At 51.5% G+C, this 13,823-nt stretch overlaps 6 protein-coding genes across 6 annotated transcripts; 1 reads left to right on the top strand and 5 right to left on the bottom strand.

The window, feature by feature from the left end:
- Nucleotides 1-802: 802 nt before the first annotated feature.
- On the bottom strand, nt 803-1,995 carry BKA58DRAFT_429533 (uncharacterized protein; the record flags this gene model as incomplete). The annotated part of the gene is made up of 2 exons (XM_046173044.1): nt 803-1,567; nt 1,632-1,995. The coding sequence occupies 2 exons, from the start codon at nt 1,993-1,995 to the stop codon at nt 1,053-1,055; spliced, it is 879 nt and encodes a 292-aa protein (XP_046025264.1). The 3' UTR covers nt 803-1,052.
- A 1,566-nt stretch (nt 1,996-3,561) lies between these two features.
- BKA58DRAFT_401949 (uncharacterized protein) lies at nt 3,562-4,384 on the bottom strand (the record flags this gene model as incomplete). The annotated part of the gene is made up of 4 exons (XM_046171695.1): nt 3,562-3,577; nt 3,609-3,698; nt 3,748-4,234; nt 4,306-4,384. 4 exons carry the CDS (start codon nt 4,382-4,384, stop codon nt 3,562-3,564), a joined length of 672 nt encoding a protein of 223 aa, XP_046025265.1.
- A 390-nt stretch (nt 4,385-4,774) lies between these two features.
- Nucleotides 4,775-6,382, bottom strand: BKA58DRAFT_361194 (uncharacterized protein). The gene is made up of 2 exons (XM_046168775.1): nt 5,314-6,382; nt 4,775-5,264 (listed from the first exon to the last, which is right to left on the bottom strand). Exons 1-2 carry the CDS (start codon nt 6,270-6,272, stop codon nt 4,943-4,945), a joined length of 1,281 nt encoding a protein of 426 aa, XP_046025266.1. The 5' UTR covers nt 6,273-6,382; the 3' UTR covers nt 4,775-4,942.
- A 2,117-nt stretch (nt 6,383-8,499) lies between these two features.
- On the top strand, nt 8,500-10,022 carry BKA58DRAFT_385031 (uncharacterized protein). Its single transcript, XM_046170328.1, has 3 exons — nt 8,500-8,764; nt 8,833-9,112; nt 9,164-10,022. The coding sequence occupies exons 1-3, from the start codon at nt 8,583-8,585 to the stop codon at nt 9,953-9,955; spliced, it is 1,254 nt and encodes a 417-aa protein (XP_046025267.1). The 5' UTR covers nt 8,500-8,582; the 3' UTR covers nt 9,956-10,022.
- Nucleotides 10,023-10,711: 689 nt separating this feature from the next.
- BKA58DRAFT_176354 (thioredoxin) lies at nt 10,712-11,951 on the bottom strand. The gene is made up of 2 exons (XM_046165287.1): nt 11,543-11,951; nt 10,712-11,458 (listed from the first exon to the last, which is right to left on the bottom strand). Exons 1-2 carry the CDS (start codon nt 11,770-11,772, stop codon nt 11,110-11,112), a joined length of 579 nt encoding a protein of 192 aa, XP_046025268.1. The 5' UTR covers nt 11,773-11,951; the 3' UTR covers nt 10,712-11,109.
- A 1-nt stretch (nt 11,952) lies between these two features.
- BKA58DRAFT_176353 (poly polymerase and DNA-ligase Zn-finger region-domain-containing protein) lies at nt 11,953-13,624 on the bottom strand. The gene is made up of 3 exons (XM_046165286.1): nt 13,413-13,624; nt 13,222-13,363; nt 11,953-13,162 (listed from the first exon to the last, which is right to left on the bottom strand). The coding sequence occupies exons 1-3, from the start codon at nt 13,441-13,443 to the stop codon at nt 12,196-12,198; spliced, it is 1,140 nt and encodes a 379-aa protein (XP_046025269.1). The 5' UTR covers nt 13,444-13,624; the 3' UTR covers nt 11,953-12,195.
- Between the last annotated feature and the right edge of the window lie 199 nt (nt 13,625-13,823).

Raw genomic sequence — 13,823 nt, forward strand, 5'->3', positions numbered from 1 at the left:
TGGGCATGCCGTGTGTTCCATCTGATCGATCACACAGCGGAGAGATAGCCTATTGATCCTTTGGCGCGCCGAGTATGGACTTAAACTGAGCGGGTAGACGAGGAACAGGGTCTGACAAGATCCAACCAAGTCATCAGAAGACCCGAGCACGAACTGAAGAAGTCTTGGACAAGGAAAAACCTCCTGGATGGGATACTGCTCCTTGCGCCATACTACCCCCGAAGTGCCAACATTGCCTGCTTTGCGACACCGCTGTCATGCCGAGATGCCAAACCTGGGACTGACCAATGATGCTCGTGGTGAAGCATGAGTGCAGATCCGTCATCCAGTAATGACACCGAGAATGTCGGTGCTCAGCTTGTCTGGGCGTGCAACGGCGGGTTGGCCAGATTGCGGGGTTGGTCTTGGTTCGGTCTTGAGGCTCTTAGCCATGTGGATGGTTTCCAAAACGCGCATCTGGGGTGCATGTCATCGGCGCGACTATAAAATGACAGCTCTAGTGCATCGCGTCGTTTTGGGTATGTCATGCAGGCGAGATCGTCAGCATTGAGTCAAGAAGGGAATGAGGTGTGACAGGTTCTCGCTTCGGGCTTGTGTAAGGATTTTCGGTTGTGTTCAGCTACAAAGATGCTTGCATATGTGCCGTGCAATGATCCCAGATAGAAGGCAAGGACGCGGTTGGCGTTCGCGCGAGATGAGATGGAAGACGCGGGGGCTTGGTGTCACTAGCGCCTTGGCGTAGAAGGACCGGATGCGGAGGTCCTCTGCACTGCCATCATCATCAATCGACATGACGGAACATCTTGGTAGTGACTGTCATGGTAAAATATTCCGTATACAAGCGATTTGCTGTGCTTTTTGCTGTTGTAATCGGTACTGTTGAAGGCTACGGAGGTCTATCAGTTTTGACAGCGACACAAAAAGAACTCGCGCAACTGCCATATCACACTCTAGACAGCGGAACCTGTGTCGCAATCTGTCCCTACGAACACGACTTGTACAGCAGCAAATCTATTATCGTCAGCCAACATCAAAATAGACAAGGACAACTCTTACGCAGCAGTTACAGCGAAAACTTCCGCTCGTTTGGCCTCTGTCAGGGTCCGCAAACACACGCTGGTTAAAATGTTGAACGCAGCGATCACCCACAACTTAGTCTTCAGCGACTCCAGATGTACCAGAACCAGTACCGACGCAATCGGAAGCATTGAGGCCAGGATACATGTTATCCAAGATGTCACTTTCAGGACCGTTGAGTCGTAGTACACCCGCTGGCCCAAATGCTTATCATCCTTCGTCAAGCGACCGAGGCCACACTTGAACAAATGTACCGCATTCACCGAGACGAAACGGGAAAAGTCGTCCCCTTTCCTTCGTGGATCAATGGCGATTAGATCCGAGGCGTAATGGCAAGGTTCATCGAGTGAGCCCCAAGTTGTCCGATCTTCGCCTTCAAGATAATCAGGGTCCATGTCGGCGCTACCCAAAAATGCCTGGAGGTCGACAAGGTCAAATTTATCTGGCTTTTGAATTTGACGAATTGTGAGAGCCTGTATGATCGCTTCGTCTATACAACGCAACATGGTCAGCCTACTTTCGTCGAAGAGCCGCTCTATATCATGTTGACTTACTGTACTGATGTAGCTTCTCATGCATCTCCATGATCAGTTCTAGTTGGGTCTGATCCTCGTCGTTCGGTGTTTCCAGCATGCGCTCAAAGTCAACTGCATATTTCAGTCCACCTTTATCTTTCCCTTGGTCTGCTCGCTCGACATTTCGTAGACGCCTTTCCAGGATACAAAGCTCAGCTTGAAGGTAAAGGATGTGTCGCGCATTGAGCGCATCGAAGCGGCGATAAATGCCAGTATGCGGTTTTACAGCGATGTGTTCCGCCATCATCGTGTATCCGCCAGGGTGGTTTATCCAGGCTCCGGCAAACCTCGTCAGCCCTTTTCCTTTCTTCGTATTTATAGCTTTGATGGCTTTTTCTAACATCGCGAAATACCCCGTCGATCGTTGAGATGGAGCTTCGAGACTCGAACTGCGAACGCATGTTCTAGTTGAGTGAATTTGCCCCGGGCACATGACAGGAGGCTGTGTATGTTCCACGGAGCTCTATATCCAATGCCTAGCCGGAATCGCGAAGGCTGCTTTCGTGTAGGGTTGTACCACAGCTCGAATGTTTGCTCAAAAGCTTGGCGATGTGGCACAAAGCCTGCCACAGAGCCGCGTGCATTAGCCGAGAACTAAGCTTTGCGGCAGATCGCGTACTCAGTAGCTGGTGCTAGTGCAAAGCTGGCCATGTTGGGCCAAATTATGCAGGAGACTTCGCCATAGTCATGGGCTTCGACGATGGGAAACGTACACTGAGGCAACCACGAAAGGCCAGGTGATGGATTCCTCTCACTCCAATTTTTGCTTCTTCATGCACATAACCTCATATAACTCGTCATTGGAGAATGGTGTCGAACACATATTTCTCTCCATGCCTAAGACATCGACAAGTAGTAAGTTTGAACAACTAGTATGGTCGTCGCTGTCCAGATACTTTGCTGTTGTCTTTGCCAGCGACCACCAAAGTGACTCTCACAAACGTCCGCTTGGTCATGATGACATGCCGTGAGGATGTATATTCGTATCAGCCACGCAATTCACCAGCGCAGCAATGCGTGACCTCCATAGCAATCGCTGCTAGTACAGAGAGATATAATAAGTGACCGACTCTTAACGCGAATCCTGTCGTTCATCACCCTCATATCAGTCATGAGGATCTTCTCCAAGTTATCTTGTACAAGAAAGAGATCAAATAGTTCGGTTGAAAATTCTAGACCAGCCGACCACCATGATTCACTAGGCTCCTTCGGCGCACGAGCAGAAGTGCCTTCGCCTGGTTCATCCGCTACCGGTGCGACAATTACAGCAAATTCAGACCGGAGCTTTCAACGTTCAACAGCTGACATAGCAGAAAAAGGGTGGGTAGGTCACCAATGCCACCACGTTAACGTCGGCTTAGTACCCAACGACAAGAAGTGCACACATTGCAACAGCCGTAATAAAGCCGTGTCTCAGGTTAGGATCGTCGGAAACCAGGAAGCTTTCAATTCTATCCAAGGGAAGACCTCTGCATCTGACCACGGCTGGTATCGTACTTGTTGCTATACACACTCTACAGACATGCCCCCAAACAAAGCATGTACAAGTCCAGGCTGCAGTAAGCCGAAGAAGACAGTGGTCTTGATGTATACCGCCAAGGTAGTGCCATGAAAGTCTGGTACAGCGCCTGCGGGTAATCCAGCTTGATCAGTTTGCGGGTAGCTGAACTGTAATGAATGGGGCCCTTAGGGCTATGGGGTTGAGATACAATCCGCATACTCTAGATAACTGCGCATTATTCGTTCCACATGACACTGCCTTTCAACCCTTACAGTGAGACACTAGCATCAACGACCAGTATTTTGACGGGAATTGTGAAACTGGGTTCACATATGGCGAAAGACTGACAAGAGATGCTGAAACCTTCAACTGAGTTGATGTCGCTATGAGCAACAACTGACGAGGCATCTATATGCCATACCATCTACGAGAAAAATTATACTGCGCAGACACACGATGGTAATGCACTACTGGGTGCGAATGCAACTTCCTGCGGCCCACGAACATGTGCTTGGCCCACAAATAAGACCTGTATAGCCGCGAATCTATGATTTGAGTCAGATCTGCGTAGCCTGGACAACGATTGGAGCTTACATTGCTGTTATTGCGAAGACGTCGGTCCTTCTTGCCTCCATAAACCATTCTAGACAGAGTGACACCAGGCCGTTGAAACCAGCAATGGCGGCGAGACGATGTAACAGCGAGGGTATGTTGACAAGTGCGATGGTTGATAGCACTGGGAGGATGGAAGTGATGAAGCTGGTCAACCAAAATGTGATTTTTGAGATCGCGGTGTCGCGATAGCCAACCACGGGATTGTCTCTTTCCTTTCCCCGATACAGTCTCTTGAAGCAGTGCAAGATATCTATCGGTCGCTCGGAGAGCTTGCTTGTGAATGCGTCGGTGTGCTGCCGTGGACGCAGCCCGACCAATCCATCGTCGCAGTATGATTCTGGCCTGGAGACTACGCCCCAACTATGCCAATCAGGCCCAATCAAGGGCAACTCTATCACGCCACTAAACATGAAGTTTTGCAGATCTTTGAGGTCGAACATGTCCGGGGCCTCGAGCTTGTGTATGGCTGCTTGGTATTACAGTGTCTCGTCTACATCTCGTCAGACAATGCAAACTGTAAGATTTCATGGAACATACTGTATTCATTCAGCTTCTCGCGAATCTTCCCAACGAGATTGAGCTGCGCCGTATCTTCATGTGAGACCGTTGCAGACATCTCGAGCCAATACTAGTCGCGCGCATAGTTCTTCTTTTCGCCAATGTCGCTTCTGCTGTCGCGAGCTTCCGCAATCTTCTGTGCATCTTCTAGAGGAGTGAGTTCCGCTTGGAGGTAGAGCAGGTTGCGTGCGTTGAGTGACCTGAAGCGATGGAAGACGGCACTTTGGGGTTGTATGCCCATCAACCGGGCAAGCTTGGGGTAGCCTTTAACATAGCCTTGGAGTGGCTTAGATCGTGATGTCTCAGCCATTGTAACGGGACAAATAGAGTAGAGGCGGATCAGGATTGCTGCGAATACTGGAGTTCCATAACACCTATCGCAGCGTCTTTACATACCCCGATAGTGGTCGTTCGCGCAATTGAATGGTTGTTGAGGATTGAATCATTGGTACAATCACACTGGCGAAGTGACATACGGTAGCTCTAAATCAATACTGAGCGACTGCCGACAGCTACCAAAGGTCATTGTTACATCTCCCGCGCTTGTCACATTATTCCGTAAGAAAGGCTCTAATTCAACCTTGAATTCTCCAAGCATCATCACCGACATGCGTCATCAGCCCAGGAGGGGTTTGACACCGGCTTCCAGCTTCTCCGCGTACGTACTACAGAGATTGCCATCTCGCCAAACGCCCCGGATGTTCAAAGTTGCATCAATGTCTTCAAGTGGGTTTCCTTCTACCAGCAGCAAATCGGCGTTGAGACCTTCCGCCAGAAGACCGCGATCGGCGAATTGAAAGCGTTTGGCGACCAGGCTTGTGGCCGAGCGCAGAGCCTCCGCAGGTGTCATGCCAATCTTCTGTACGAAGACGTTCAGTTCTTGATGCATAGACAGACCGAATGCTGTTCCTACTGCTGGACCTGCCGAATCACTTCCGCTACGAGTCGTTAGTGATTTGATCAATGGAATACAAAGGTCTCACATACCATAGAATGTCAATACCGGCTTCTCTCAGCTTCTTCACGCCCTCGTATGCGTATTCCACTTTGCCGCTCTCAGTAGCAAATCCCATGCACTTGCACATATTGCCCACACGGTCTTCGTTAATCAGCCCTTTGATGCGGGGGTCATGTGCAAACTGATGCTGCAGTTCTTTTCCCTCGGCTGTCAGACTACCGATTGCAGCAAGTGTAGGATTGACCCAGGCATTGTTCTTTTTGTACGCATCTATCAGCTCCTGGGTCGGCGGCTGGTCACAAAACGTATGTGTGAGGCCATCAACACCCGCGTTCAGGACATCGAGAGTATCTCGCAGGGAGAGAGCGTGTGCGACGGTGAGGTAACCTCGCTTCTTGGCTTGTGTGATGATTGTCCTTTGGAGTTCGACTGAAGGATAGCTGAATTCGCGACCCATACTAGTTCCGCTCTCGTGCATGAGTTTGATATAGTCTGGTTGCATCTCTTTCTTAGTCCACTCCAGGTATTCCACCACGCTGCTTTGATCCGTCAACTTAGGCCACTTTGCAATTGCCGCCGCTGTTTCCGGACTCTTGTCGTGAGCCGTGATTACGGGTATCGGCCACCCGTTCTCGATGGTGGCGGCCTGGCCTGCTGTCTTGTACGAAGCAGTATCTGGTTGCAAAGTTTGCTTCTTCAGCTTCTGCACATTCTCAAGCTCGTTGTGCATTTCGCACACGGTAGTCACGCCGAAGCGCAACGCTTGAGGTAGGGCTTCGGGATCGGCCCTGTCTGCGTGGATGTGGCAGTCAATCAAGCCTGGGAGAAGCGTGTGGCCCGGTTTCGAATATGTTTTTACTGATTCGAGCGGCGCATCGCTGATGGGTCCGACACTCTTGATCTTGCCATCATGTACGTGAACATATCCTTCGTCGATAGTCTCTTCGCCAGTGAAAATGCGAATGTCACGAAGAAGAAAAGTCGTCATGTTGCTGTATGCTTCGATGGTAGGACTGTATCTTGTCGCAATGCTTTGCTGCTAGCTGGTCTTTGTAGGCGTTATAGACTACACCTGCTCCGTGCGATCGTTATGTCGACAGAGGATGCAGGGATGAAACTACGTGTCTCTTTTGAATCCCACACATTGCTTTTGTAGAAGATTACATCTAGCTCGCTTTGCTGCAGATGGGGGGCCATCGGTACGGGCTCATTGCATTAGCGTCCGGCTATGACCCGCAAACTACGGATAGAAAGGGCATCAAGCCCGTAAGGCCAGCATCGCAACGCAAGCATGCCGTGTCTCAGTAGTGAGAACTCTGCCAGTATGTTTGGCACTGGACGGACGTGATGGCTTTGTCGTCATTAGTAAGTATCGCGGTCTCCCCATTCGGTCAGCGTCGTGGAGAGCCGAAGCCGGTTTACCGCTGCCGTGCCATGCGCCATGGTGGATGTAGGGTAACAGGGACAAGTGTGAAGTTCGGCGGGTCTTCCATAGGCGTTGCGTTGATGCAGTAATGCCCCTCATTCAGCAATTGTGACATGCATGAGAAACCGCATCTCTCCTTCAGATCGATCCACAAATACCAAGACACTAGTGACCAGTCGCGTTCATCCTCATCGTCGCTTCCTCTACTCGATTCTCCGTCTTCTTATCATGCCTTTGTGAACTCCACGACAGTTTCGCCGTCATCGATAAAGGGTAGTACTTACATAATTTCAAACGTCCGACGGTTTGGCACATCTAATCAGTATACTGTGAGTAATTGTCACCTCCACCACCATGTGTAATGTATGAAGTGCATGAATAGTGGACTACAAGGTCTTGAACTTCTTCTTGAAATGTAGATGTCACAGTAGCCTGGAGATGTGAGCGTAGGTACAACACGATCTCAAGAAGACGACGTGTCCATTGCGAGTGACATATTCAAGGTATAAAAGTCGATCCTAGGCTGGTTAACTCTGAATCCCCACACTCTCATCGCCATATAACAACAGTACGACCGTCTGCTACTCCCCAGAGACTTAAGCCATGTATCCTTACAGGCGGTTGGGTTATACCTATAACATTACATTCTCACATCAGGCACCTTTTCCGGGTCCTTACAATTTACAGCCAGAGAACCCGCAGCTGGCGGTCGTCCCACGACAACAAGTCGGCAACCGACGACAGACACGGGTCCACTACACCGGTTACGATAGAGATCTCATTGACTCCCAAATTTGACGATGCGCAACACTAGAAAACCAGAAAACCACGGCGATGCATACTCGTACCCCGACGTTAACGACCACGCACAATACGACGGTATACGCATCCTAGATCTTCAAGGCCGGGAGATATAGAATGATGAGTATTTCCAGCGATGCTTGGATATTTTAGACAAGGACTTCGTCAACTCGGAATCCGAAATAAAAGCGGTGCGTGCGCAGGTCTTGCACCCTGACACTATTCGAGTGCTGCATGATCAACGAGAAACTTTGAGACGAGCAGAAGAGGGAGGACAAGTAAGAGATGCTAGTGGTACAGTGTTGAAAGGCGTGGAAAAGGCTGGGCTACCACACGATGTCATTTGGTACGGGGCAGTGAACCCTAAAGATTGCCGCATCTTGCTGCCACCTGAGCAATGCGAAGGAACTTTCATCGGGGCATCTGGAGGTTAGAATCCGGTAACTGGACGCGCGGTGAACGCACCACCAATGACTGGGCGTGAGGCATATTGGGGGCAGCGTGGGTACGGTCGTCAAGGATTTAGTCGACATCGATATTATTGAAGTGGTTGGCTATATAGTTAGCTGTAAATTGAATCTAGAACGTGTCGTCAACATATTCAGAATGACTAGTTGTGCCTGCAACAGTAAGTGCTTCCGTATCATGATCGGCTCATCCAAGGGAAGCCGCACTCATTGCTGCCGTCGGCTTCCAAGGAGGCTCTGGAGATACCTATCATATCGGTCTGGATCCCCGTGGTAGGCATGCATTTAGTCGATTTGGCGCCATTTTTCATCAATGGGTATCAATAATCCGATAGAAGAGTGTGATTGATGATGCATTCGCTGTTTCCAGAACCACAACAGCTCGCGTCACGATGACGGCCCATGTCACTGGCCGAGTGAAGAGCGAACGACGCGTAAGGAACGGAAGCAAAGCCGCTGTCCGCCAAGCCCCCCACCAACGCGACGGAGCGTGTCTCCAGTTCGTCATGACTCCGGCATCGCAGTCCCCATCACGACTCTCGTTTCTCTACATTCAAGCCTTGTCTGGCTTCGATGCTGCACATTCGTTTTGTAGCTACCAACCATGGTGGTCCTAGTTGATCTGGGAGACGATGAACTGCCCAATTTAGAGACGCCCCATCCATCTTCCGGCCGGTTCAACGTCTTGCCGCCGCGTCGCTCCCTTGATGAAGACGACGTGACGACAGCAGCCGAGAGGCCGAACCCGAATATCAATGGATTCAGCGCGGCACTTAGCTGTTATCCGTACGCTCCTGCCATAGCATGGACTTGATTCCGCGCTTTGATGTATGCTAATCATATTAACCATTCAGGATAGTCAGTCAGCTCGCTGCTCAGCTCGATCTCAACACGCTCCACGACCTCTCACGTACTTGCAGGCAGTTTCGCGCGAATCTGCTCGAATATCGCAGCCAGCTCGTCAAACATACGCTTCATTGCGAGAATGAAGACGATGACCTCAGTGAGAAGCTTGGTTCGCGACTGCACGATGGGCGGCATGTCTTGGAGAGCCGCCTTACGACTGGTCGCGTCGGCAAATGCGCCCGCGATATGGTGGGAGATTGCCAACGGTGTGGGATAGTCGTATGCCGGGTAGGACATCCAGATGCAGATGAAAGGGCCCAGGGCTAACGGGTCTCGCAGAACTGCACTATGAAGCCACCACCAACGCCCACGCTCAGAGCCCGCCATCGCCGGCTATGCCGAACGTGTACCAAAGCGCCCCTCACGCTGCTCATGGCTGCGCAGAAGCAGCGCTCCATGTCGACGTCCCCTTCGCCACCCGGGTCACCAGAAACACATCCAGTGCTCTTCGATGGCGACAAACACCGCGCCTTTACTGCGCCAGCTTTCGAGCGTACACCCTGCAACTGCGACAACGTAGTTTGGCTCTGCGCGCCATGCGGCAAAGACCTACGAAACGCCGACACCACCTACGTCCGCGGTTGGAGCTGGCGCACCATGTACAGCCACATGCACGGTGGCGTAGGCATCGGTCTCGGCGAAGGCAACGAAGGCGTAGAATGTGGACGAGGTTCTGCATGCCTAGGCGCCCATATCGTTGAGCATGAAACATGCGAGCAAAACCTCCTCGACACCATCGAGAAAGAGAGATCACAAACCCCAGAATCACCGGAACGCTGGAGGGGCTCTTCCTATCTCACACAGGAGATCGAGGGCATCGGCGGTGTGCTCAAGGTCAAACATAAGAAGCAGGTACGCGTTGGCGAATGCGTCAAGCTGTTTGAGGACGAGAAGAAGAAGTCGATCCAGTATCTTGAGCGAGAGGTCAAGGGCGAGCTGAGGAGTTGGTGCTCCTGGTGCGAAAGGGTTGTCTTGGGTAAGAAGGATAAGGCTGAGATTAATGGGGACAGACCCTCGTCGAGTGGCTCAAGCTCATCCTCTAGTAAGCCAGCATTTTCGTATAGGTACTGATGTGGACTGTTAGTAGCTATGTAGTCCTGCCCAGAAATCATTAATGCACTCCCGCATCCTACGCCGTACTCCCTCTTTCTATCACGAAATCCCCAGCGCCTCCTCAAGGTACTCGACCCTTTGTCTCAAATCCTCATTTTTGACCTGAGCAGCATCGAGCTCCCCCTACAACTGATCCCTCTCTTTTTCTGCTTCTTGTACATTGCTGATATTGCAATCGTTATCCCCTTTCTTCTGTTTCTCCAATTCTCTATACCGGTCCAGCAAGTCTTGTAATTACAACAGCAGGCCGTTCTTCTGGTTTTGCAGCTTTGCCTTTTCTTTGGTTAACTTTTCAGGCGGAGGACGGCGTTCTTCCAGGATATCTTCTATAGTTTTCTGACTTTCTTTCAGCGCCCTACAAAGTTGTGCATCGACATTCTCATACGTTAGTCTCATACGCTCCGCTTGGTACGCCCCTTTAAGTCTCTTGATGTCGTGCTCCAACTTTGCTCGTGCATTGACTAGATTGTGAAGCGTGCGCTCTCGTCCGAAGGGATACCTGGGGCCGTCGAACTGCGCGGCGAGCTTTGCGTACTCTGTGTGCTCTGCATAAAGGTCGTGGTAATTTTGCAGAAGTTGAGCAGGCGTCCAGCTGCCATCAGCTTTCTTAGGCGTGAAGGTCGTAGGATTGGTGGAAGGAGCGTTCATCATGTCTGTAAACGTTGCGTTTGGTGTAGTGAGAGTGTTGCACGGGCAGATGTGAAGGGAGTATATCGTGGCTGGTTGCGCAAAGCTTGCTGGAACAACAAAGCCATGACAGGTCACACGTGGACTTTTCCTTCTGGCAACTTCAAGTCAAGCTGGGAGTCAAAGGAAAATGCGGAACACAGTTACTAGTACGCCGTGCATCGTTGTAGACTGAGAATAATGCGAAACAATGATGAGTCCAGACCAATCCTACTAGAATCAGAGTGGATTCAAGATCGAAATGTGAATATGATATCGTACTGACGGTACCTAGAAGCTCGAACGAGCTCTTCGATACCGTTGCTGCCGATAATACCAATATTGCGAAAACACTCAACCTCAAAATGGTATACCATAAACGCCATGCTCTCATCCAAAACGCCGAACCTCTGCATGTGCTATCACTCCGTTTCCTTCGCGCTCGTCTACCGTCTCGCACGAACATTGAACGGACTCTCCTCAGCGGCCTTGAAAGAGTCAAACGCAAACAGGCTAATAAAGTACAGCGCTGCAAACCTGACCAGCGTATCGCTTAGTCCACCATTACCAGTCAGCATCCGTTGTAGGCCGGCAAACGGGCTTTCGCCTACAGGCCGACTGGGTTCTGAAGCGGAGCCAAGTGTGCGGCCTTTGGTCTGGAAGACAGCGGGGGCTGCACCAGGGCCAGAAGTGTCGTTTGCGGCTTTACGGACGGCGGCTGTGAGGGCTGCTGGGTTGGCGCCTCGGATGGTTTCGACGACGGAGGTAGATTTGATGACGAGGAAGGTTGGCATACTGGACAGTGTTAGTGTTAGTTTGGTAATCTACAGGCTTTCTTCGTCCTGACATGCAGGTGTGTCTCTCGGGGGGTATACGTACGCGCTGACGCCGTACTTCTTTGCAACTTCCTGTTGGCTATCTACGTCCACCTTGACGAATTGCATCTTGCCTGGCTTTGTTTCCTTCTCTGCCAAGCCCTGGAAGACTGGCGCAATTGCCTTGCATGGCCCGCACCAATCCGCATAGAAGTCGACAATAGTGTATTTGGATTGCGACAGAAGTTGAGAGAAGTGCGAAGCGGAGGTTACGGGTATGATCTTGCCGGGCATCGTGACTGTCTGTAAGGGCTTAAGCTCTTAACACAAGGTAGTTCCTGGGTGAAGAGTGGAGGAGGATATGTAGGGCGGTTCGTGAAGTGGAGGTGCGTTGGTCGTTGTTGCGGGGAGGACAGCTTGCGGCAAGGATGCGCCACTTGAAGCTCAGGTGGATCGTGCATCAAGGAACTACCTGTGAAGCGAAGTCAACGCGACCTCGGGCCGCTTGACAGTCACGACGGTGTCAGCGATTTCACGACCATCAAGATCAATTGCGCGGGTATTGCGATCCAGTAGAAGCTTGCTATAGATTGCCCTAGCTATGTATGTACTCTTTGTACACGTTCAGTCAGCTCACCTCACTGTCATTTCCTTCGTCATCTCAGTCCACAACACGCTCTCCTACTTGGTCGCATGTTCGCTCGGGATGCCATCGCGCTATGCAAGACCAGCAAAACCAGTGAACGGAGTGGACCGGCTCCTCGACTTCTTGGGGATGTATTCAAGATCATCCTCGCTTGCGTCCATCTCTCGGATAGGACGCTTCTTCGCTCGCGTCTTCTTGACTTTGGGTTTGGGAACTGCTGCTGCATCTTTGGCTTTGACTGCGTCGTCGACTCCTTCTTCTTCCATCTTGACACCGACGGTCGATCCGTCACTAGTTGGCCGATGAGCATCTACTACACCTCCGACCTTGCTTGTGCTTGGTGCCTTATCCGTCTCGAGCGGCGGCGAGGGCGGATAGGCGACGTTCGGCTGTGGTCCCACCTCGTGTTCCGGATCTTCTGCCTTGACTTTGGTCTCTGCGGCCTCTGCAGCGTCATCTCCTGCCTCTTCTTTTGCCTTCTTCTTCTGGGCTTGGGTCTTCTTTGGTTTCGCACGCGAATCGATCTTGGGCGCTGGCGGCTTAACGACCTTGCCTGTCTCGAATGTCTCGGTTACGACTTCCTCAAACTCCGTAGGCAGGGAGTCACGGCCATCGAATGAGTCTTCATTGGCTCGACGAACTACCTCGTCCAAGTCGAATGCTGACATGCACTGCCAGTGCTTGTAGACCATGCTCTCGTGCTCGCCATCGAACGGTATGGATAGACCGAGCCTCAGCTCACCTTTGGTGATCTTCACGTTCTTGGCCAGGCAGTCACTGCCACGGCAAGCGCATGCACGACCAGCAACGTCGACCTTGTAGAAGCTGACATCAGTGTACTCTTTGGCGTATCGCTGAGCGTCCCTGGCCAGGTCTTCCCGGATGCCCTTGAAGTTCTTGTCGACCGGCTGACCCTCGAATGCTAGCCGTACTTGCTCTTGGCTCTCTGGGCTGAGTCGCTGGTAGCCAGGTGCCTTTGTCGGGTCGTTGCCGGTGGTCTCCTTCAAGCCCGCGATCTGGTGCTTGGTCGCACAGCCCCTTGCTATGTCAGTCTACGCGTAGTAGGCACAGGAGGCTCCAGACGAAGGTAGACTTACCAGTGACGCCAGGCCATGTACCATCTAGCCTCTGGCTCAAATAGCGTATGAGTACCGATACGTAGCTCTCCCTTCGCGATCTTTATCTGGCTGCGCTTGCAGGCGGCCTGGCTACAGGTTGCGCGGCCAGTACTCGCCTGCTCTTCAAGTTGTTAGCCAAGAATTTAGGAAAGGGATGCGGCGGAACATACCAAGACGCCATTTAGGGCCTTCGTCGTCCATACCTGCGAATTTCGAGAGTTTCGTGGGATCTCGGCAGGGGTGTCAGTGAATTGAGACGACAAGAGGTGAGATGTGAGTGCAGCTACCCGCACTTCCAAGGTTATGAGCAAGCACGTGCGGCTTGGCGGGGAGAGAGGAAGTCGCAGTGGCTGCGTCCGGCGATTTTGACGACCTCGTTCCCACCAGGCTGAGCTTTGTTCTCTTCTTCTCATTTTCAACACGGAAGAAAGCTCTAAAAGGGACTGCTGAGCAATGAGTGGCGCCGAGACAGTTGTGGTCCTGTTTGTGGCCGAGACAACCCAGGAGACGAGAAACAGGAAAGAACGAGATCAGAGCAAAACTTCTCCCTCCGTTTTCGACAACTAAACCACCACAAAATA

The sequence above is a fragment of the Alternaria rosae genome (assembly GCF_020736505.1).
Source record: "Alternaria rosae strain MPI-PUGE-AT-0040 chromosome Unknown BKA58scaffold_5, whole genome shotgun sequence".
In the NCBI taxonomy this organism is placed as follows: Eukaryota; Fungi; Ascomycota; class Dothideomycetes; order Pleosporales; family Pleosporaceae; genus Alternaria; species Alternaria rosae.